This window comes from Morus notabilis, unplaced genomic scaffold, assembly GCF_000414095.1.
Source record: "Morus notabilis unplaced genomic scaffold, ASM41409v2 Scaffold1169, whole genome shotgun sequence".
NCBI lineage: Eukaryota > Viridiplantae > Streptophyta > Magnoliopsida > Rosales > Moraceae > Morus > Morus notabilis.
Genome location: NW_010357151.1, coordinates 50,761 through 74,934, shown reverse-complemented (window position 1 = coordinate 74,934; position 24,174 = coordinate 50,761). Strand labels below are relative to the sequence as shown.

General features: G+C 36.2%; 3 protein-coding genes across 4 annotated transcripts in view; 1 reads left to right on the top strand and 2 right to left on the bottom strand.

Moving 5' to 3' along the window:
* Nucleotides 1-211: 211 nt before the first annotated feature.
* LOC21392280 (pentatricopeptide repeat-containing protein At1g74850, chloroplastic) lies at nt 212-5,478 on the bottom strand. Its single transcript, XM_024167101.1, has 4 exons — nt 3,304-5,478; nt 1,901-2,215; nt 1,712-1,819; nt 212-1,000 (listed from the first exon to the last, which is right to left on the bottom strand). The coding sequence occupies exons 1-4, from the start codon at nt 5,187-5,189 to the stop codon at nt 667-669; spliced, it is 2,643 nt and encodes an 880-aa protein (XP_024022869.1). The 5' UTR covers nt 5,190-5,478; the 3' UTR covers nt 212-666.
* Nucleotides 5,479-10,319: 4,841 nt separating this feature from the next.
* LOC21392279 lies at nt 10,320-14,575 on the top strand. Of its 2 annotated transcripts, none has more exons than XM_024167164.1 (4): nt 10,320-10,476; nt 10,748-10,924; nt 11,579-12,994; nt 14,240-14,575. In XM_024167164.1, exons 1-4 carry the CDS (start codon nt 10,462-10,464, stop codon nt 14,270-14,272), a joined length of 1,641 nt encoding a protein of 546 aa, XP_024022932.1. In that variant the 5' UTR covers nt 10,320-10,461; the 3' UTR covers nt 14,273-14,575. The 2 variants fall into 2 exon arrangements, with proteins under 2 accessions (XP_024022932.1, XP_024022927.1); XM_024167159.1 differs by lacking the exon at nt 14,240-14,575 and adding an exon at nt 13,557-13,875.
* Nucleotides 14,576-20,512: 5,937 nt separating this feature from the next.
* The window catches only part of LOC21392277 (TORTIFOLIA1-like protein 3), a 4,686-nt gene continuing 1,024 nt past the window's right edge, over nt 20,513-24,174 (bottom strand). Inside the window, exons 2-6 of the mRNA XM_024167016.1 lie at nt 24,003-24,165; nt 23,750-23,858; nt 22,811-23,430; nt 21,903-22,325; nt 20,513-20,983 (exon numbers count right to left, since the gene is read on the bottom strand). Coding sequence (XP_024022784.1) covers nt 21,924-22,325; nt 22,811-23,430; nt 23,750-23,858; nt 24,003-24,165 — 1,294 coding nt within the window. The 3' untranslated portion in view covers nt 20,513-20,983; nt 21,903-21,923. The remainder of the gene's footprint in view (nt 20,984-21,902; nt 22,326-22,810; nt 23,431-23,749; nt 23,859-24,002; nt 24,166-24,174) is intronic.

The following is a 24,174-nucleotide window of genomic DNA, read 5'->3' as shown; positions in this document are numbered from 1 at the left end:
GTATAAAAATATCCTCCTAAGCGTAATTAGCATATTAATGATTGACAAAATTCCAACCTGTTAAAAACATAAACAATCTGCAGGATTTCCACAAAATGTATTTACAAAAAACAGATTTCTTTAGTGGCAGACCTACAAAACGTTACAGGGAATTCTGGTGACGAGACACATCATAGTGGACTATCAATTATTTGGTAATGAACATCCCGCAGCAGATAAGACCACAGGAAAAATTTTGTTTTTGTCAAGATCCTTGTAGATTTTTCATGTAAAAGCATGTAGAACAATCAGTATATTTTGGACAACTGCCACAAATAACTTTCCAAAAAGATCAAAATGCGAAGAGTGTAATGTACATATACATTTTGAAGAAAAAAAAAAGAATGATCTAAAGCTACAAAAATTACAATCCGCTTCCTCAGAGGACTGTCCTAACTGCTATTCTGGGGCAAGAACGGTATCGTCATTGAATCAGCTAGACTGGGGCAAGCTGGACTTTAAGCAGGCACAATTCGAAAGAAATGTCTTGCTTGTTCGATCAATTTTGAGGTTCGTGTTTGACCAAGTGGAAACATCAGATAGGAGAATGTTGAATGGTCCTCAGGCATTGCATTTGAGATTTAAAAAAATGTGCGGAAGCGAACATTTTGGGCCCTCCGCTATTGGTTAAACCGTGCTTGTCAAAAGCTCCGCTCTTGTCCCAGTTACTGCGTCGGAGTTGGAATTATTGTATCGCGAACTCTGCATAACATTGGTAGGCATTTTGGTTCCAGGAACAGGGGAGTTACTTAAAGTAATTATTTTATCCTTCTTGGATTTCTCTGATGATGATTCTATGCCAGAGAGAACCTGTTTAAGCTGAGAACGCTGGCAGACAATTCTGCCCTTGTTCCAGGTCGGGAAACCAAAGGATGAGAACATGTTTTCCTGCAGAAATGAATATGAAGCCTTTGCAATGGGCGTTTCCTGTGCGCTTGGGCTTCTCTCCATTTTCCCCCGTCTGATAACACAAAACAAATGAGAAAGGATTTGAAAATTATGCATATTATCATCATGTACGAAAACTATACAACTATAATAGATATTAGAAACACCCAAATCTAGTTTTTCTTTCTCGGAAGAACTTTATATCGTAACAAAACTTGAACCTTTTCACATCAATGGCAACAGATAAAATAGCGACTAGGTTTAAAAAGGATCATACTTTAACTAACTTAGGATGAACGAGTATTATCAAGTTTCGCTGCGCTATGAGCCTATAACCAGTTCAAGCCTGGCCCTGTGTATATTCTCCTAGGTCCAAATTTCAATTAATAATTTTGTATACTCATAATAAAGATGCTCCACAAAGAAGAAAACGCCAATAATTGTATTGAACTCATAAGCTGCAAGCATGCAACATTACAGACTAATGGATCGAGGCAGTTAAAACAGTCACGATGGTAAAGCATAAAATCCGTGCCATCAATTCATAGGAGTAGATAAAAAAGGAGTATTTAATGTCCCAATCGCGAGGAATTGAGATTAAGGGCTTTGTCCAAATAAAGATAAAGTATCTTTCCGGAACCATTCTAGCTTAGCAAAGCTTGCAAACCCTTGGCCAATTAGCTCATTGGAGCGGTAACAGATTTGGTTACACTTAAAAAAAAAAAAAAAAAAAAAAAAAAAAGAAGAGCAATTGAAAAATTGAAAACAGAGGAAAACAGCTTACACTACAACAACAGTTGCAACATGAGGAAGATCGTCCCCATTCTTGAACATCCCAAACATATCATTTAGCCAAACTGAAATTGCTGTACAGGCACCGCCTTCCCACATCCTGCAATGCAGTTATAAAATCAACATTTCGTGGTCTTTAGTGAAAATAAGACTACTTGGAAGAGAAAAGTTCTCTTAATACCTGTGCACGTCAATAGACCAAACAAGCTTATTTCTGCGGAAAAGTTCTGGAAAGAGTCCCCGCTTTGTTGCTTCATTTAGCACTCGCACAGCTCGTTCTTTCTGACCCATCCACCAAAGCGCTTCTAAAAGTGTATTATAGAACCTTATTCCCAGTCCACATCCTTCAGAATTCAGTTTGTCAAAGACATACTCCACCATCTGCCAGTTAGTACCATCATCATAATCTCCCTTAATCATCTGGGCAATCACTTGATGAATATTTGAAGCCTTATTCTTAAGCATCTCATCCAGTAACTTAAAGGCGTCATCCCACCTGGAAACAAGAGTCTTGAGTGTTTAGCTGACTATATCAAATTTGTCAAATTCTGCTTATCAAAAAAAAAAAAAGAAGCACGAAATCAGAAAAACATCATAAAAACTACATTCTGTAACAAATGCAAAAATCCAAAAATCAATAATTTCTGACATCCACATCGTTTGGAACGCATTTAAGAGTTATATAAAACATCCCCAAGAAAACAACCATTGCTACATGAAAAGGAAGGTTAACTCAGTGACTCAGTCTACATTAAAGGCTCCAGAGGTTTGTCTTGCACGCTTTCCGGCCAATTGTTTTTCTACATGATATTGATACACATCTTCAAGGATAAACGATAAACTATCTCAACACCTGCAGGAAAAAGTTCCATAACATTCGTCGCATGTCTTGACCTCTCAACTTCCCGTATAATTATCCACAACTCTACCTCACACGGTGCCACCTATCTAGTGGCACCGGGGGGTTTGGGTAGAATAAGGTTTGGGGAAGGGTGCGATCGATCCTGTGTAGTATAAAAAAAAAAAAGACAACCTCCAGCGTACACAGTGATATATATTCCCCTATTTTTTCCAAAGATAGAGAAGATGCATATTTCAAGCTATTTTAGTAGTCTCTTTAAACTTGTTCAAATTGTACGTAGCAACACCTGTAGACAACAGCTAATAAATGGAACTAGATCATACACGGAATGCAATTACTATATATTATTATTTTGCTAAACTAGCAAACCGGCTTGTTAGGGGAGGATTGCCCTCACCTTATTAAGTGGATCATACCAATATCTCCAGCCAATGTGGGATTCTAATACGCCCCCTCACGCACAGCGTGGACAATGCCAAACCGCTGCGAATAAGTCGATATTGGGGGACCCAACATTGCAAAACTGGGCCTGCTCTGATACCATTTTACAGAAATCAAAGGATATTAGGCCTAACTCAACCTAGCAAAATTGGCTTGCTAAGGGAGGATTGCCCTCACTTTATTAAGTGGATCATGCCAATATCTCCGGTTAATGTGGGATTCTAATATTCCTTTACCTTTAAGCAACAAAAACTATAGAATAATTTTTATTAGATACTTACCTGTCACATCTTGCATATACAGCAAGCATCGTGCAATAGCACATGACACTAGGCAATATTCCTGAAGCTTTTATCTCTTTGAAGTGCTCCTCACACTCATCAACAAGACCTGCAAAGCAGTAGACACTCAAGAGTGCCTCAAGTGTCCGCTCATCTGGATCGCATCTTGACTTTCCCATTTCAATATATGCCTTTACAGCTTCTTCGATCTGACCCCCTTGCCTAAAAGCCTCAATAAGACTATTGAACAAGTCGACATTCCTTGCAACAGCAGAATTACCCATTCTCTGGAGTATTGCTTCAGCCTCCTTGTAAAGTCCACCTCGTGAAAATGCATGAATGAGAGAGTTGTAAGTTTCGACAGATGGCCTGCTTCCCACTTCATTCATTGTGTTGAAGGCAACAAGAGCTTCTTCATACAATGCAGCTTGCCCATAGGCTTCAATGACCCCCGTATAAACTTTTGAACTCGGCACTATCCCTTTCTCATTCATGTGATTTAAAATGATCTTGGCATCCCCATGGAGCCCCCCCTTCCCGCAAGCAATTATTAACCCCTCATATGTCTCCATATTCGGCTCTACATTCTCTTCCACCATATCATGAAACAAAGTAACCACCTCCTTAAAGTACCCACCTTCACCAAACACCTGGATGAGAATGTTATAAGTAGCTGCATCCGGCTCCGTATTGCTTACTTTCATCTCAAGAAAAAGCTCACGAACATCCTCATACCTCCCCTGCTTCCCATACAAATTTAACAAAATACTATACGTATTAGCATTTGGCAAGCACCCTGCTGTTTGCATCTGCCTAAACACACCCACCGCCTCACTTATCGACCCGGATTCTGCATAAGCCTCTAACAACACATTATATGACGTTATATCGGGCAAATTCCCTCTGGATTCCATCTCCTTAAGCAACTCGGAAACTTTCTCAAGCTTACCCAACTTCCCAAAAGTCTCAACAAGACAACTATAAGTGGTTATATCAGGAACTATCCCGCCCTCATTCATAGTCCTAAACACCATCTCTGCCTCATCACCTAAACCTCTGTTGGCACAAGCCCCAAGCAAAGTGTTATAAGTTACTAGATCAGGTTGTATACCTTCATGCCTCATTTCAGCAAACAAACCCAACAATCCTTCCCAATCCAAACCACCTCTAGCACAGGCATTAATCACAGTATTATAAGTCAATATATTAGGAGAAACCTTGTCTTTCTTCATCCTATCAAGAAGTTGAAGTGAAGTCTCGTATTGACCGTTACGACCATAGGCATTGATCAAAGCAGTGTAAGAGAAAACGCTACGTACCACGCCTTGGCTCGGCATTTCGTCGAATATCTCGGCGGACTTGTCGAGCAAACCTTCGCGGCCAAGCAAACTGATCATGATTGTGTAGATATGCTCGTTAGGTTTACACCAAATCTGCCTCTGCATATACTTGAAGAGCCTGAGCGATCTCTGCCAGTCGCCGCGCTGCGCAAACTCCTTGAAGACCAGAGCGAAGTCGTTGAGCGAGAGCTTGTTCTTGAAGATGTCGAGGCACCGCGCGATGCTTCCCCGGGGAGGGAGGCTGCTGAGCTTGTTGATTAGGGTTTCGACGTCGTAGCTGTACTTCCCCTTCTCGACCGTCACCGCCGGGTTCCCGAGGATGACTTCCTTCGGCTTCGCCCTCACCGAGAAGGACCTCCGTTCGCCGGAGAGAAAAGTTAGAAGCTTTTCTCTCCGGCGATCAGAGGAGAGAAACCTCTTCTGCTCCAACGAATCGGACGTCCTCGTGAGAAACGACAGCCGGTGAGGCAAAGGGCTCGGTTTCACGAGCGTGGCCGGGAGAGGCGAAGCGCTGGGGATGGACATTGAGGCCGCCGCGAGTGTCATTTTTCACTGTTTTCGCTCGCATGAGCTTTCTCTAACTCAAGATTTTGACGGAAATTTGCAGAGAAATATTACGAGAGTTTAAGCATTTGGAAAAATCTTTGCTTTCCTTGTTCTACTTCTCCGAATAAATTCGAGATTGAGAGAAACAGCAGAAGGAGAAGTAAATATAGCAGAAGTTCCCGCAGCTTGGTGTTGTTCTGAGCTGAAAATTTTCTATCCGATTTTCTCGAGAAAATTACAGGGGAAAATGGAGAAGAGGGATTGAGGTTTTCTAGAGCAGCTTAAGGAAAGACACGTGGGGTTGTTCTGTTGTGGATAACTCTCTACAGTGACTACTATTACGAAGACGACGGTCTCTATAAACGGGTCGGGTTAATCACCCGGCCCGGGTAATCAACTACTTTGTGCGAAATAATTGGCGGTAACGGATTTTAAAATTATGAACTGGTGGAATAATATCCTGTAAACAAAGATGTCGTTTTTCTGCTGAGTAGGGAAGTTTCCAAGTTCTAACGTTTAAATTTACAAGTGTTTTCAATGTTGATCTTAGCCAACCTAAAATCTGTTAGATCTTACTCTTAAATGCTATAGACCTGATAAGGGATCGCACAAAAATATAACAAAAATAAAAACAATGATATTAAAGTTTGAGACAAACAATAATAATATGAGTTTGTTTGTCTATGAGCATCTCTAATGCATTGCTATAATTAAAGTGTCAATAGTAACTATAGCATTTGAGTATAAATACACTCTCTAATATAATATTATTTGTCGTGTTAAATTTGTCATATGCTAAACTTAGTGGTAATTTTACCATCAAGTTTAGTGTACGATAAATTTAACATTTAATTGTGATTAGTTGATACATTTATTTTTTCTTTTCATCATTATACTATTGTCACTTTTAAATTATTTTAATATTAAAGTTTATTTTTATAACTTTTGAGGCTTAACAACAAAATGTAGACATAGGATCACATATTGGAGTACAAAATAAAATAGCACATCAAATATGCTCTTTTTACACTTTTTAGTAGCAAATATTCTACTGGCATATGTATTGAAGATGATCTAAGAACTTGGAGAGCAAAGTTGTGCGGTTTTTAGGATAAAATTATTGGCTTGACTTTTTTTTTTTTTTTTTAAGAAAAACTATGTAGGCTTGAATTTAGAATTCCAATTAAAGTGGTAATGGAACGAGACGGGACTAGAGAATGTTTTTTCATCCTTATTTCCATCTTACAAATTCGTTCCTATCCTCTCTTAAAGAGAGGCGAGGACGGTGATGGGAAATCTCGTTGAGGTACATCTGCCTTTAATTCCCACCATGCAACAAAACATTCCCATTGGAATTAGTCATAAATTTAATCTAAATTGAATGTTATCATAAGAACCAAATTTGTAATAACAAATATGTATTTCCTTCTTCTTAAATATGTAAATTGGGTCGGAATAGTGTGGAGAGTGTTCCTTGTTTCGATCCCAATTTGCGAACCAAAAGTTGTCTTCATCCCCACCCCAAACTCTGTCAGAAGTTGTATGTGGAGAAATTATCGTTCTTAAGGTATTTTCAATGGAATACTATAATTATTGTGTCAATAACAAATTTCACATTTGAGTATAAAAAACACTCTTTAAAGAGCCGTTTGTTGTATTAAATTTACCATATATTATACGTTGTAACAAATTTACTACCAAATATAGCATAGGATAAATTTGACATTTAATTACTATTGGTTAATATGTTTACCCCTTTTATACAATCATTGCAACATTTACATTTTCAAATTATTTTGAAATTAAAATTTTACTTTTATAATTTTCAAAACTTAAGGCTCGTTTGTTTCATATACTCCAACTCAAATTATTGATTCTACTATAGTGTTTTTCTCTCGCAAAAAATTTTAATTTTAAATGCTAGAATCAATAATTATGGTTTGAGTATACCTTTCAAACGAGCCCTTATGTTATGTTTTGTACGAGGGTTTTGCTGGTTTGAACAAAGTTTATAATTCAAACCAGTGTTTGTTTGTAAAAACAAAAAAAGTGGTTTGAACCTACCTGAACAAAATCTATGTTTGATTCATACCTAATTTGAACCATGATATGATGTTTTAATTTAGTTGAACCTAAAAAATAAAACCAACCATCTCCTTAGTTTTGGCCAGTTTGAACTCTTGGTTCAAACTCACATGATTCAAACCCAAAGATTCATGGTTGAACCCCAAGTTTAAAACCTACACGGTTTAAACCGCTATGATTTGAACCCTCAAATTGAACAGACCCTAATAATTATGATAAAAAGTAGATTTAACATTTAAAATAGTGTTAAACATTAAGTACAAATAAAAATAATATATTAATTTTATTATTATCCCACTTTTTAATGTCAAATATATAATTAGTATTAGTATTAGTATAGGAAATGGTCCTAGCTTTTGTTGCTAAACTAAAAAGACCTTTTGGTCTATATCGGTTGTGTGCACTTTCGTTTGTGAACAACTTTATCATCCTGCAAGTTTGATTTAAATCATAATGGCCTTAAAATAAGCTCAATTAAAGTTCGTATAAGTTAAAATGTTTTTTTTACGGTGAGACCTCTTAAAAAATTTATGAGTATTGTATTATGTTTTGACTGTTGGATTACTTTTTCAATGGTTAAATATGCAAATGAAACAAGGCGCGCTGTAAATTTTTAATATAGATATGATCTTTTGGTCTACATCGGCCGTGTACACTTTCGTTTGTGAACAACTTTATCATCCTGCAAGTTTGATTTAAATCATAATGGCCTTAAAATAAGCTCAATTAAAGTTTGTATAAGTTAAAAGGTTTTTTTTTTACGGTGAGACTTCTTAAAAAATATATCAATATTTTACTTTATTTTGATTGTTGAATTACTTTTTTAATGATTAAATATGTAAATAAAATAATTCTGTGAGACGCACTATAAATTTTTAATATAAATTTATACAAATTTAACTATTAAAAATTTAATTTAAATCAAAATAAGACGTTCTACCCATAAATTTTTTTAAAGAGTCCAGGCTCCCTACATTAAAAGGAAAAGTTAAAGTAGGGTGCGGTTAAATCACGGAGTACGGGCCACGGGAATAATACAAACAATTGGAAGTAGAATACCTTTTTCGTTTACGGGGTAAATAAACTATAGACGTTGACGACTCCAATCATGGAGAGTCAATTATTAGATTCTAGAAAACGGTTTTCAGAATTTCACCACAAATGAAAAATATATTTCCCCCAGAGAAAAAAAAAAGGATATTTATCTACGGATATCTCAGAATTCATTTGATACGGTGATTTAAATTAGGATAATTTTAATTATAATTTTAGAATTAAAATTATGATTTATGATTTTATGTTTAAATCATAATTTTGAAACTATGATTTATAATTAGAGATTTGAATCAACTTGAATTAAAATGAGGTGATTTTAGAATCATGATTTGAACTAATTTAAAACATTACATCAAATTCATGATTCATAATCATTCAAACTAAACACTGATTTTGAATCACGGTAAACAAATACTAATTCTGAATTAGAATTCATAATCATAATTTTGAATCCATCTACCAAACACACCCTGAGTATCTAAACTATCATAATGTATCACTTTAATTCTAAAGTTTTTTTTTCTGTGACAAAATACTTTAAATTTTGAGCATTTTTGTCAGTTTTAATCATTAGTGTTATAATTGACCGAGAAATTTTTGAGATTTAATAGACATAATCGTTTTCATCAGATTGCATATTAATTGAAAAATAGTTATAATGAATTCAAAATATTCTCTTTCACTTCTTGTTATAAATTCTTATAATCTAGGATGTTTTGTATTTAATGTAATTTTTTATGACCTTTTTTTTGAAGGTTTTTTTATGACCCTTTATGTAACTATTTTCTTTAAATGTAACTATTTTAATTATCACGCAATAATAATGTGATTATCTCTAATAACTTCAAAAACATTATGCGAGATTAAAATTGAAAAAAATCAAAATTTAAAAAGCAATTTGAAAAAAAAAAAAACTCTAAAACTAGAACTGACATATAATGCTTGAAATAAAAGTTTCAGGATTCGAATCTTGATGGATGCTAATCACTTAACCTAAACACAAGTGTGGTGGCCTCGTTCGTTTCGCTAATTCGAGTTGAGATGTGATTGTATGTGAGAGTTTTTTACTGTAGCAAAAAAGTTAGATGTGATTGTTTATGAGAGCTTTTTACTGTAGCAAAACTCAAATTTTAAACTCGAATCAGCGAAACGAACGAGGCGTTAATTAGTGTGGCTAGATTTAAAATACAAATTTATACATTATTTGGATTAATAATTACTTTTCAAACAATCTTTACGAAGAAAAAAAAAATTAAAACTTTTCAATATTATAAAAAATAAAAAAAAACTTTTAAAGAGCATTTTACATATTTTTAACGTCAAAATTGTAAGTTTAATTTTTTTTAGGTTTTTTTCATTTATTATTTTCTATTCAAGTATTTTTAAAATTAAAATTGATAGTTAACTGTGAAAAGATATAAATTTGTAAGAGATTAAAAACTAAAAATATTTTTATTTTACAACTTAAATTAAAAACTTAAATTGTGTATTTGAATAAAAAATACTATAATAAAAAAATTAAATTTAAATTTTTATAAAAAAAATATTATAATAATATAATTTAAATTGTAACTTAAACCGTAAAAAGAAAAAAAAAAAAAAAACGCCTTTCAAAAAAACAAAACGTAAAGATTTATACGAGAACATACGCTTTTCTGTTAACTCAATCACCACCGCCCAACTGTCACTACTCCCCACGTTTCCCAAAGCACCCTTCTTCCCCCACCACTACATGCACCCTGCCACGTGTTCGTTTACCACGTGTCTCCCCAGTGGACCCGGCTGTTCCCCACAGAGCAGGGACCCACACGCCACGGCGTGCGCGGTCGTTGTGGGCCGCGAGGCCTCGAGACGCACTTGGAAAAGACTTGAAGAAGAGTGAGTTAGGACTTGGGAGGGAAAACGAAAAAACTGCACCGAAGTGGCAGAACCATAATAAGACCAAAGAACCGAGGGCAAATTCGGTAATATAAAAAGTCGGAAGGCAAAACTCTCTTTCAGTTCCTAACAGACAGACAAACAGCTGCTCTGAACCGAAAAACCTCTCCTTTCTTCTTCATCATCATCTTCTTCTTCTTCACTTCTCAGGCTTTGGATTTTATTTATTTTTATTTTTTATGGATTACTGAAAATGGAAGATTCAGAGGTAAGAATAAACTTTATTTTTTTATTTTTTATTTTCATTTTCATTTTCTTCGTCTGGAATCTAACCTACTACCGCAACTTTCACAGTTAACGACATAACTTTTTTTTCCCTTTTTTTTTTGTTCAAATAAGAACGGTCGGTGAAGAAAGATGGGTGTGAAATGGAAAATGATTTTTGATCTTGTTTTTGTTCCTGTTTTTCTGGTTTTCTCTGCTGTTTTTGGGTTTTTTTTTGGTTTGATTTTTGATTTTTGATTTTTTTTTGGGTGAAGAAATTGACGGCTTTGAAGAGGGCATATGCCGATGTCATCCTCAACACGGCGAAGGAGGCGGCGGCGCGTATTTTGTCGTCGGAGCGGAAGGCTCTCCGGTTTCAGCGAGAGCTTTTCTCCACTAAAGAAGACGCGCTTCAAATGCTTCTTAGGCTTAAACAGATGATGGATTCTAAGGTACAATGTATTTCCCTCAAATGGGATATATATTATTTTATACTTTTTTGATGTTGTGTTGTGTATAGTTGTGTTTTCTAAAGTGGGGTCTTGTAAATTGTTGATTGGTGATGATGATGTGTTTGGTTTTTCTGGTTTAAAAATGTTTGAGTAATGGCAGTGATTGCTTTTCTAGTTCATTTTGCTTTGTATTGAGAGAGTGTTGTGGATAGCTGTGCTTCCTTTAGAGCTTGTTTGGTAGGAGGGAAAAGTGGGAGGAGGGAGAGGGGTGAGGGGATTAGGGGAAGGATTTTGGTATCCGCGGTTGTTATTTCAAATCCTTGAAAATATCTCAATGTTAAGGCAACTTTTGGTAAACGGGAAAGAAAATTAGAGTTTAGAATTCATGCCAACCACAATAAGATAAAGGCCATCTCTTTCCTCTCCATTTTCCTTACCTAGGCTATATGCCTTTTTTATTTTTATTTGCTTTTTTCATCTCGTCTTAAAATAGGAGAGAAAGTAATGTGTTATATAAAGACCGAGCAATCTACATATATGATGGAGATCATTTTTTTTTGTCGTGTCTTCATCCTGCTTTCTTTCTCCCTCACGCGTAAACACTGCATTGGATTGAATTCTGTTAAGTACTTACTAGTTAACAACATATAACAGGTTAATGAAGCGGAGACCGCATCTTTGAGTCAGCAGAGAAAGATCGAAGAGCTTGAAGCACAGCTCCAGGAAGCTGAGGATATAGTGAGAGATCTGAGGGCAGAATTAAGTGAAGTGCAGGCTCAGTTGGAGAAGGCAAGAAACAATCAAATCCAGGCATTGGATAAGAAAAATTTTGAACGTGATGTTACCACACAAGAAAATGGACCTTCTGCAAGAAATGACCAAACACAAGCTTTGCATGAGCAAAATTTTAGGGAAGCCACTACTCTTGAAAATGGAGTCCACAGTCCTGGGTCGACATTTTCTGACCCTAGCTCAAAACTAGAGCCCTCAGCAAATTCTGGTAGGAACTCAATTTTAAAGGGAAAATTGGAAGGTAGCAAATGTTACGGTCCCAGTGCTTCTCAAAAGAATCAGTGCCACAGTGATAACCCTGGTTTTGCCTCTTTAGTGATGAGTAGGAAAGAGCCTGAGTTGTACAGGAATGGGTGCACTCAGAGAATTCGTGCATTCGAAAGAAACTCATTAGATGGAGGTTTGTCTATTTCTGAACTAGTTGATGATGCAAAGAACGGAACATTCATTGGAAGAAGAGATGAAAGTGAAAGGGCACATGTAAACAGCACCTCAAAGGCTGCAAACGCTGAGCCACAGGAAAATCATGATAAGCTCGAAGTGAGCCAAAGCGATTATAGCCATGTCCTAGACATTGCCTTTAAGTCGTTCCGGAGGAAGAGGAAAAGAGGGGCTAGATATAAAAGAAATAAAGCTCCCTCAGCCATGTATCGTCCTTGTCATCAGGTCATAGGCATTTTGCAAGAGGTGCCTGGTCTTTCTTGCTCTAGCACGACTCCTCTTACAATTGATAATCAAAATCAGTCAGAAAATTGTTCCAAGCAAACCACGGATGGAGTTTTAAAAGACCCTCATTCACCTTCATCTCCAAAATTACCCTTGGATAGAATTGAAATGGGCACACAGTCAGGATCTGCAAGTGCTACTGGGAGTCGTGTGGACTTAATTAAACCTTGTAGTCTTAAGAAGGCAACTAATGATGATAAGGCATCTCTTAACAAATCAGATTTGACAGGACAGGAAAGTTTAGTGGCGGAGTTGGGGGTTCCAGCTCGCAAAACGGATGTCAAGGAAGCTAATGAATCAGAATGCAGATTGGAGGCAAAAGTATCTGATATAGATGATGGGACTGCTGTCCAACCTGCGAGTAATAACAGGTTTCTAAAGTACACATTTTGTAGAAAGCGCAAGAAAGAGCCTTTGAGCAGTTCTGAAGACACTAGCATTTTGAAAAGAAAGATGGGGGAGAAACAGAACGGTTCTTTGGAGCCACAGAACTCCAGCATGTTAACCGAATCGTCACGAGACAGTCGGCGGCTAGCACAAGTCGCTCGTCAGGTTGGTATATCTTTTTGTGTTCCTGTGAGTGAATTATATTTGCATGTGGTATAGTTTGTCCTATCCGTAGCCTTTATATGATGATTAGAACTAGGAAATTTGAATTTTAAAGTTAGTGGTTGATCGTTGAACATTCAGCAGGAAGTATTTGCCATAAGATGTGACTTTATGTGAGAGTTTTTTACTGTAGTAAAAAAGTTAGATATAACTCTTTTTTAGAGCTTTTTACTGTAGCAAAACTCGAATTTTAAACTCGAATCGGTGAAAAAAGCTTTTTTGTTATTTACTTGTGCTTACGGGTTTCAAACTCTATACCAAGCTTACTCTTATTTTCAAATTCATATACATATTTATGCTTAAACAAACTGCTCTGGAAATGTGATTTGTGCTCCAATGCATGTTCTTACATATCATCATGCACCTATTTACTTTAAAACTTTTGTTGTTATCTTGATGTATAAAAACTTCTATGAAGATGACCTGCCTGCCTGCCTTTGTCACTCGCCTCGTGCTCTCTCTCTCTCTCTCTTCTTTTCTTTCTCTACACTTTCATTCTCTTCAGAGCTCCGTGAATCCACCAACGGCGTCTGTCACAGGAGCTTTAATCTCCCTCCAATCTCGCACCCCGCAATTGCATCTGAGCTTGGCCACATCCAGTATCTATGGCTCGAGGTCGGTTTCTCTAAATGCATACGGAAGAAGCTCGCTATCATTCAGCTCAACACCATTACCTGTGCTGCCAAGGCAGAAACGGTGAACAGGGTGATTAGCATAGTGAAGAAACAATTGGCACTTCCAGATGACTCTAAAGTTTCTGGGGAGTCAAAAATTTTCGGAACTTGGGGCTGATTCTCTTGATACAGTTGAGATTGTTATGGGACTTGAGGAGGAGTTTGGAATTAGCGTTGAAGAGGAGAGTGCTCAGAGCGTCACTTCCTTGTTTGTTTGTTTAGTTTTTTTCTTTTTGTTTTTGGTTTTTTTTTTTTTTTTTTTTTTTTTTTTTTTCCTTTTTGAGGTGAAAGTGATTTTTTTATTTTTTATTTTATTTATGATAGGGCTTGAATTATTAGTAAGAATCTATTAAGCATAATCCGCTCGTGGACTGCAATTACATTTGTGTTCATACCGTGTCTTAGCACGATAATGGTGCGGTTTTGTGATGGATGATTAGCTGTAATGTGATTAAGTCAGAATTATTGTCTGTTGAATCACTAACATCACCTCTGCATATTGTGTCTTGCACAGCTCATTTCTTTGTCAGAGAAGAAGTGGTGGTAGTAGAGAATGAAGATCTATCCCATACTTTGCCAATACAAAACGGTAAGGAAGTTTTTATAAGAGAAAAAGAAAACCAGACATTTTGGCCGGGAAACCTTGATGAACAAGATTAGCTGCATTATTGAAGAGTAGCTGTGGATCCATAGTAACTTATTTTGTATGTTATTTACTACAATTATTGTATTTCCTAATTTTTCTCTTTCTCAAAACAAGAGTAAAAAGACACTTAAGTTTTATTTAGCATTTTTCATTCTTGGATATTGCACTATACGAAGTATATGATTATTATTCACTTCTTGTGGAGATCTACCGAGGTGTTCCATTCATTACCACAACCCGCAGTTTCTGCTCTCCATTTATTTTTAGAAATATTTTTTTCTCAATTTCATTACCAAAACCAAAGGGATGTGACGGAGTAAGATTTCCTTTTACCTTTTATGGCCTTGCAAAATCATCCCAAAACAGAGAACAAATTCAAACCTTTGAATTGAAAACGACAAGGTTTAAACTATAATTCAAATTTCTCTTCAAACTGTTTTTGGATTTTCTTTAACGAAAATCAAACTTTTTTCCCACAATGTTTTCTTTAATGAAAATTAAATATAAATTTCTATTGAAACATATGAACCAATCAATCAAAGAAGCTTGGGAATGATGAGATTTAGGTGAGAGGGAGAGCACCTCATAATTACAAATGACAGCAAATTGTGAAACTACAAAAATTAAGGCGTATTTAGAGGATGAGTTCAAACCACATTGGTTTGGGTTTAAATAGTGTTTTAACACAAAATTTGAATTTTTGAATTCACTTTCCAAAATGGGCCCTTGTTGTTTTCAGACACAAACGACACCAGACTTTGTATGAAAAATGACAAAATTTTCTAATTATACGACGATAAAGTTCAAATGCGTTGTTTTTTTTTTTTTTGGGTGAATGAAGTTCAAATAGCTGTCTTTTTTCACAAGGTGACGATGAAAAATTGAAATGCAAACAATACGGCCGTATTTAGAATTAATCTCATTTTATTTTTTTTGTTTTTTAAAAAGAAAAAATGAAAATATTTTTAAAACGGTATTTGACACAATAAAGATAAAAAACAGAAATGAAAATGATTTTTTAATTTAATATAAAATGAGAGAGAAATGAAAAATAACTTTTAGTTATTTTTTATTTTTTGTTTTTGTTTTCTCCTTTCTCGAGTAGAGAGAGAGAAAGAAAGACATTAATGGATTTTTTATATTTAAAATAATTTCTTGATAAAATTACTAAACGTATTTTTAAAAATAATTTTTATTTGAAATTAAAAATATTTTTATTTTTATTTTTATTTTTATTTTTATACAAAATAAAATTATTTTAAAATGAGTGTTTAGGAAGCGAAATTTTGACCGGGGAAACGGTATGGTCAATTGTGCAACTTAACAAAGGCAAACTTTTTCTGAGTGAACAATTTTCCATTTTTTATTATGAACTGATGTGTCGTTTTTTTTTACTGAAAGCAAGGTTCCATACTTCCATTCCATTATGACGCTTTTACTTCGAGCGACAAGAAAATTTAGAAGAATATACGACATGTGTCGAATGAAAGACACTACAGGAATCACTACACGAAAAACGACATCGTTTTATTCTTATTGTTTAGAACGACAAGGACATGTCGCCTTGTTATTCGTTTTTACGAAGCATAAGCAATTAAGCGAAATCATCAAGGAAAACGACATCCTTTCTATTCGACGACAGCAAAGTTTAAAATTGCAAAATGATATACAAATATAAAAAAACCTCGAGGGTTTGAAAGAAAGATGGTTTAGAGAGAGAGAGAGAGAGAGAGAGAGGGAGATGGGAATAGCGAGCAAAGTAGGGGATTGGGCATTCAAGGCCTTCACGGCAGGCCTCGGCGTCACCACCGTATACCTCACCGCCACCTTCTCCGTCAATGTCTACAGAGGCCTTTCGTGGCACAATTCTCAATCTGTACTCTCTCTCTCTCTCTTTCTCTCTCTCTCTCTGCGATTTCGCATCTTCTAATCGAAAGTATAAAGTACTTCTTTTGGGGGATAAGATCTGTGATTTTCTTTCTTTGATTGTTCTTGCTAATTTCTACGGTCGTAGTCGAGATTCAAATTTTTCTTTTGACCCCCTTTTCTTTACCTTATTAGAAATTTTCCTCAAAGATTTGTTATTTTGGTCATAGGCGCACTAGTCTTGCACTTGATTTGCAAAGAGTTAGATTATGTGTATTGGACTTGTTCTACTTTAGATTAGATATGGTCAATTGGTAATTCTTTGAGAACCAAGAAAAGAAGAGAGAATATTATGATGGGCCTCGTTAGTTGTGGCTGGTACTTGCTGTTAATGGTGGTTAGAGGTTCTGTTTTAGTTAGTTAAAGAGTTGGTAGACATATATCAGCTGTATATGTAGATAGATTAGCATCTAATGAGGGTCATTTAATCGTTAATCATTTTCTGCGAAGAATTTGCTAAGTCGGGTATCCGACAAAGTGAAATTAGCAAAATGACTTCCTTTAATTTTTACTCAGGGTCGTTCTGAAGTCATTTTGCAAATGATAATTTTTGGAAAATTATATTACTAACAAAGCTTTCTTATCACGTCATTTGTAAAAGAACTCCTGGGAAACCGAAATTGGGAGAATTAGATAGTCTCTCCAATACTATGTCAGCTAGGGTTCTTAGTTGCTTGTATCAGTGAGATTTCTGCAATAAAGGTCGTTCTTTTCATTCGATTGAGCTTGTTAGATCAGAGTTTTATCAGATTAAGAAGTGTGTATGAAATTAGTTTGTGGTCCATTTATGTTTGTCTTTGATCCTACAGCTGTTTGCATCATGTGTATGTTACTACGGTCTTGATTGCATGTTACCTGCCCTATAGGAAAGATCAATATGAGATGGTAAACAACGAACTTATTAGGGAAGAAGGAAACATAGTTTTCGGGTTTTAACAAGTGAATTCGTTATCTTCGGAATCATCCTTTTGTTGCAGTGTTTGAAGCCTTTGTGATTACATCACATTACATCCAGTGCAGTTAAGCTATTTTACTGGGCGGTGTTACCAAAGTCATTAGTGTTGGAATTGTGTGAATTGTTTTTCTCCGAGCTTCTTCGTCTTAAGAAATTATAAAAGTTGCTTTGCGTACTTTGCTCGATTTATGTTGTTGTTTTTCGACCACATTAATTTCATCTTGGTAGCTCATGGGATTTTCTCTATTTGATAATGTTAATTGTTTGTGTTAGCCTTATAAAAAGAAGTAAAGAAATGTCTTTGTTAGCTCTCTAATGGTATTTTTTTTTTTGGCTTAATTCCTCTGCAGAAAATCAACGAGCAGGGTTCTAATGAGCAAACACCATGACCATTGAGTCTCTACTTCTGTATGGCATCCTAGATTATTCCATCTTTCAACATTTATTCTTATCTGTAACGGTATGAATTAGATGTTAGGTTTATAGGCCTTGGTATACTCGTTTCAATTTTTTCAGATCTCCTGAGATCTTTCTGTTTGGAATTTGGATATTAAACCTTGTGTTGGTTATGCTTGGGAACGTGATTTAGTCAAAATTTGAGTTTATCAGAGAGCACACGCGTGAAAGCATTTCATAAATTTGTCGTTTACTTATTTATGTGAAAATGTTAGGAGACGTTTGGTTCATGGATTAGAACCATGTGATTAGAATTATTTTTGATTTACGTGTATTTTTTGTGAGAGAAAATACTATAGTGAACCACGAACCATGATTCGAATCAGGGAATGAATCTAGGTACTAAACATCCTCTTAGTTTTGTCCAAGTACTTGTGTGGCAGTTTGAAGAAAAATTTCTGTCGTTATTTACATTTGAGGACGAGGTTGGGTATTGTTTTGCATCTTTTTCGTTTTGTTTCCAAAGAAAAGGATTTCGTCGGGTATTTGCCACAGTTTTGGCCCTTTATGATCGAGATGACACGTTTTTTTTTTGCCAACTCACTTTTGTGCATGGCGCTAAAGGTTTTGATGTAGCAAAAATATAAGCAGAGACACTAACATGTTATTGTCCACCAACTGTGATGACATAAATATCTTAGCTATTTGTTGCGTCATGTGATGATTTCACATTTCTTACCGCTTATGGTTGGGACATTTGAAACCTAAACTCCTTGATGTAGCGGAGTAGATAGGAAAAGATTTTATTAGTCTAACTCGGACAGAAGACGGGAGAAAAAATTCCAAATCTATTTAAAAGAACTCCACAAGGGGAAAATCCCCAAATTAGAGAGAAAACTCTCTCCCAAATCTATTTAAAAGAACTCCACAAGGGGGAAATCCCCAAATTAGAGAGAAAACACAACTCTAGTATTCAATTCTCAAATATTTAAGTCTCTATATTAAGATAGTTAAAGTGACTATTTATAATCTACTTACAAAATGATAATAAAGCATCTCTAAAACAAACGATAAACTAATAATAAAATAAAATTAGAGATGACAATATTCCTAACAGGAACGGGACTCCGTCTTGAACGGAATAAGGATGGAGGACAATTATCAAAGATGGGGATAATATTTAGTCCCCGAGCCTTAGCATCGACATAGACGATAAAGGGAGAAGCACTCCCCCCCCTCTCCGCCCCAATATACATCTTTTATATATATATATATATATATATGTATTATGTAAATATATACATATATAATTTTTTAAAAATGACTTTTTACTTTAAAAAAGGGGAAAAAAGGTAACTATGTCCCTTCTATGGCTCTACTATTAAGATTTAATTTGCATATGTTTAGAATTTAATTTGTATTGTGAAATCTTTAATTTTAGTTTAAATTTATAATGAATTTCTACACAAATTTTATTTTAAAATGCAATAATTGTTAAATGTATAGTTCTATTTGACGGAGAATGCGGCGAGTATGGAGATGATCCTCCCAATATAGAATTTGTGATCCCGTCCTGCCACTGCCTCTCCTTAAGCGGGGATGAGGATAGTTTTGCGGAAATAGGGATGCAAAGTCATTCTTTACTCCCGACCTTGCTCGTTGTCATCCTTAAATAAAGCTAAATTAAAAAGTTAGAACAAACAATAATAAAATATAAAAATAACTACTTATATCTAGAACTCCTTACATCACCTCTCTTGATAAATAGGCTTTAAAGGGAACTACCACAGGTTTTAGGTTTGGATTGACACATGCTAGAAGACAAACTCTGGCAGAGAATACCACAGCTACGTCGTCATCACACTATATATTTTGAATACCAAATCACAGAATGTATTCCGGTATCCAAACAAATACCGGCCACCGACTGATATTCAACAGTGTATCCTAGTCGGCGATCGATAGTATGCCAGCCAACAACCACTGTGAACAACAAGGCCATCTTATCGCGGAATACTAGAAATAAAAAATTCGCAAATTCCACTAAAAAAAAATAACAAAATACAAAACAACAACAATAAAAATTCACAAACTCGCAAATAATACATATAAAAATCTAACAATCTTTTCTCATGGAAAAAAATCACAAAAAGTCTGTTCAAAATCTACAAAAATATGAAAAATATCTAATAACAAGAATCTAAAACACAAAAAATTAGAAAAACAAAAAAATGTTGCAGATCTGGTTGCGTTCGCCACAGATTTGAATGCGTTTGTCATCACAAATCCGGCTTCACAACATCGTTGGACGGCCGTCAGAAGGTCATAGATGAATGAGGATGGCGGCGGTGGATCTTCGATCTCTGAAGAGCCCTGCATCATTCGTCTTCGATCCGTCATCAACGAAATCTCGCGGATGTGGAGGTATCACGACGGATCTGGCTGCGATCTCGCACCGGAGATGCCCAAGGATTTCAACAGTTAGGGCCTCTGCATATCTTCGTACTCGGCGGCGTTCATACTTTGACGGCAGTGAGAAGAAAGAGTGCCGACAGATGGAGAAGAGCAAGAGAGAAGAAAGAGTAGCAGCCTGGTGCATAGAGAGAAAAAAGAGCGAGAGAACAAATGTGAAGAGAAGGGCAAATTAGTCTGCATACTTTATTTTCTTTCTGTGAACTGTGGCAATAAATGATGAGGGTTTTTTGGGTTCTGGCAAAAGACGATCCAGATTCACTTTCCATGGAAATAAACGTAAATATCTCTTGATGAATTGAGCTGTCAAATCTTACTTCCTTCATGTGATCTATATTTCCTGGTTCGAAATTGTGTAATCCTCGGACCAAAAATATTAATCACCACCATCATCATCGTATTCATCGATTTTCATTAGTATGGCCAACCGATAAAAAAGATACAAAATGACTCCAAATTAAAGAAAGAAAAGAAAATCCCTAATCCTCTATACATTTCACCCTCTGTATGAAGATAGTGGCATTAGATGGTAAAGTGAGTTTTTTCAACTCGGCAGTTTTGAATCTTGATAGAAAGAATCATAATAGAGCCAGGAAAGCTGCACTTGGGCGAATAAACTGAATAGATATTGCCCACTTTCGACATTCCAAATGCACGATAAACTTCTCCGATTAATACTGAAAAACAATGCTTCCTTGATGTATTTTTAGTCGACGCATTTCTTCGTTGAAAGCCTAGGTATATATTGTAGACACACAACCTTGATCTTGACTCGACCATTTGATGGTTAATTAGCTCCATTTCAGGTTTGTCTTCAAATTCAAACATCATAACAAGCTGTATCCCAGATAAGTTAATAGCAACTGCAGGAAGAGAAACTTCACATCAGAGTGTTAAGCTAGGGAAACAGATCTCAACCTAAAATTTTAAAGAATATTCTCTCACGGCAAGTACAAGGCTAGAGTTAGGAATGTGGTAACATAGAATAGAACCAACGTCAAAGAAACCAGACACAATGCACATAAAGGTACTCGACAATCCCGTTGAATCCAGTTTTAGAATGCATAACCCAAACGAATTGATAAAATGTTTCGATTCCTCAGTAAAACATTTTTGTTGAAGGAAAGATGAATTTTATTAATTAGCCAAATCGGCCAAAACAGAATTGCCAACAAAGCGAGGAATGACATCATTCCCATTAAGTTAATGGTATCGTATCCTGGTCTCTTCCCATTATACAAGGAGGTCTATCATAGTCTATAACTCTCTCACGGCAAGTACAAGGCTAGAGTTAGGAATGTGGTAACATAGAATAGAACCAACGTCAAAGAAACCAGACACAATGCACATAAACGTACTCGACAATCCCGTTGAATCCAGTTTTAGAATGCATAACCTAAACGAATTGATAAAATGTTTCGATTCCTCAGTAAAACATTTTTGTTTAAGTAAAGATGAATTTTATTAATTAGCCAAATCGGCCAAAACAGAGTTGCCAACAAAGCGAGGAATGACATCAGTCCCCACCAATCAACTTCTAGACCAAACAAAGCGTAAGCTAGCAGGTGAACCACCCCATTCCCATTAAGTTAATGGTATCGTGAATAATGTATCCTGGTCTCTTCCCATTATACAAGGAGGTCTATCATACTCTATAACTAATCACCTAATAATTGAAGTCAGCAACAGAGTTGCAATTACTTGTAAATCACGCAAACATTTGAAGACAAAAAAGATTTGAGAAAAATAGGTAAATACAAGCTTGAAAAAATTGAAAAATACCTCCCAGTTCTAATTCATTTGCTACTGATGTACCACCTCTGTATTACCCCTTGAATCGCTTTGAATCTCCGCTAGTGGGTTCACAATAAACCCACCACCTTGCAGCCGAAACCGGCGGTTTAACTTAAACCTTTCAGCACTGCCATTTGCATCATCTCTGTAGCGCATGGCTGCAACCGAGGGGGTGCCACTTGAAGTGGAAATCCTTGGTGCTGACAACCTGCCTTCTGTTTTTCTCCAAAACTTGGAGCTTAAGAAATCTGCACCAGGGAGCATACAACATGTTGTTCTGGAGGAGTCCGTTTTTGACATCCTTCCAGTTGACACAGCCAGATCATAAGAGATCTCATCCAGTGCTAATTCCAGTCCATGCACACGGGTCTCCAAGGAACGCATTCCATTCTGCGAGCTCCCAATGAACCTCTAAAAGCAAGAAGCAAAAGAGTGAAAAGGAAAGCCTCATTAAAATAATAATGTAAGAAAGCATGTCAACCAGAATAGTTTGTTTTTAAGATTACATGCCATTAAAATAATAATGTAGGTAAATATCAAAAGAAGACGTGAAAATCAGCTCTAGAATAAGTACATGCAATGCAAGCTTCATTTCATTTATTTGACTAAAATAAGACTTCCCACACAGTATTTGTCTAATGCTGTTCTTCTTCATAAGTTGGTAGTTATAACTACTAAAGAGGGACCATGCCTGATGTCTGCCTCTGTTTGGTACCCGTAATCCCCCCCACCCCAAAAAAAAATAAAATAAAATAAAATGAAACAAAATGAAACAAAAACAAAACAACAACCAAAATGGCCAAGAAAGACAAATTTTCAAATGCATCATAACAGCAATAGAACTAGAGATAATAAAGAAAGAAATGAAAGCAAAATTTATAGCAGTAGAAAGAAACCTGTAGAAGATCTAATAGACTGGATTGCTGCTTTTCGATCTGAACAAGTTGATGGCGAATGGAAGACAAATCTTCACATTCAATATGGTTCTTATGGATATCCTCAGAAACATTGCTGACCAGGACTGTAGAATTTTTGCTCTCCTCTTGATATGGAACCACACGGGATCCAGACCTGAATCCACCAAACTTGTGCCCCTTGTCCTCAGAATTTTTATGGAACAGTGCCCTTTTCGTTTCTGGTTTTGATAGGTTAGCTTTCTCATTTATCCTTCTCTTTGGATCATTTTCGTCTCTTTCGTCATAATCATCCTCAAGAACCTTTTTCTGGGAAGCAGCGTTCGGAACAGCTATCTCAACCTTCCAGTTCAAAGGCTTCTTCTTTTGAAACATTGATGGGCTCGCTTTCTTGTCACTACCTTTATGAGGAGTTCTCTTCCTAGCAGTGGTGGCATATGAGCTATCTGGTGGAGTTGACCTGCTTGCTAGGATGGATTTCTTCCTCAAATGAAGAGCTTCAGAACCAACGGCACCGGACTTCTTCCTCAAATGAAGAGCTTCGGAACCAACGGCACCGGAGTTTCTCGACCCCGGCGGATAGCGTCCGTCGCTCGCATTCTCTGTGATCATAACAAACAAACACATCCAGGTGGAAAAAGTAAATGACATGACTCACGAACATTGGTTGAAGACAATCCACGTAAGAACAAGATTAAACAATTCAATTGGACCCAGATAGCGATAAAGGTATTAGGAACAAAATAAATGATGATGCAATCAAGATCTATAAGAAATAACTGAACTTATAACTGATAATTGAATAGTTCTGCTAAAAACTTCAAATTAAAGACTTAACTCAAACGCTACAAAACTATTGAGTTTGATTTGGATTTAAATTTCAAGCATTTTGGAAATTATGCAGCTACTCAATGATCAAACCTTTTGAAGAAGCCTGTGAGTGAGGCGGCGGCGAAACGTCGCCGGAGACATCTGGAATCTGCTTCCAAGCCTCCAACATCTGACTCATTACCTCCCTCACAACCTTCACCTATAATAATGCCAATTCAAGAAAAGGGAAAATTTCAAATTCTAAATTCTAAATTCTTTTTGAAAGTACTAAATTCAAAATACAAAACAAACCACATATAAAAACAAGAGAAGTCATTCTCAGAAGATCTCACAAGCAGATTACCTTATCGAATCTCCGATTCTCGAAGGTTCTCAAGCACCCGGCCTTGAAATCCGATAACGCGTCTCTCTCCAACACCGCCAACTTCACCAGCGCCTCCGCCGCAGCCTTCCTCGCTGCCCAGTCCTCGCTGCTCAGAAACTGCACCAAACAAGGCACCAAATTCCTTAGCATC

Excerpts from the sequence above, each read along its gene's own strand:
- LOC21392280 (XM_024167101.1), bottom strand. The coding sequence starts at position 5,189 with ATGACACTCGCGGCGGCCTCAATGTCCATCCCCAGCGCTTCGCCTCTC. Across the intron at positions 1,820-1,900 it reads TGGTCTATTGACGTGCACAG|GATGTGGGAAGGCGGTGCCT; the intron begins GTATTAAGAGAA and ends ACTGCATTGCAG. Across the intron at positions 1,001-1,711 it reads GTTGCAACTGTTGTTGTAGT|ACGGGGGAAAATGGAGAGAA; the intron begins GTAAGCTGTTTT and ends TTGTGTTATCAG.
- LOC21392279 (XM_024167159.1), top strand. Across the intron at positions 10,925-11,578 it reads AACAGATGATGGATTCTAAG|GTTAATGAAGCGGAGACCGC; the intron begins GTACAATGTATT and ends AACATATAACAG. Across the intron at positions 12,995-13,556 it reads TAGCACAAGTCGCTCGTCAG|AGCTCCGTGAATCCACCAAC; the intron begins GTTGGTATATCT and ends CATTCTCTTCAG.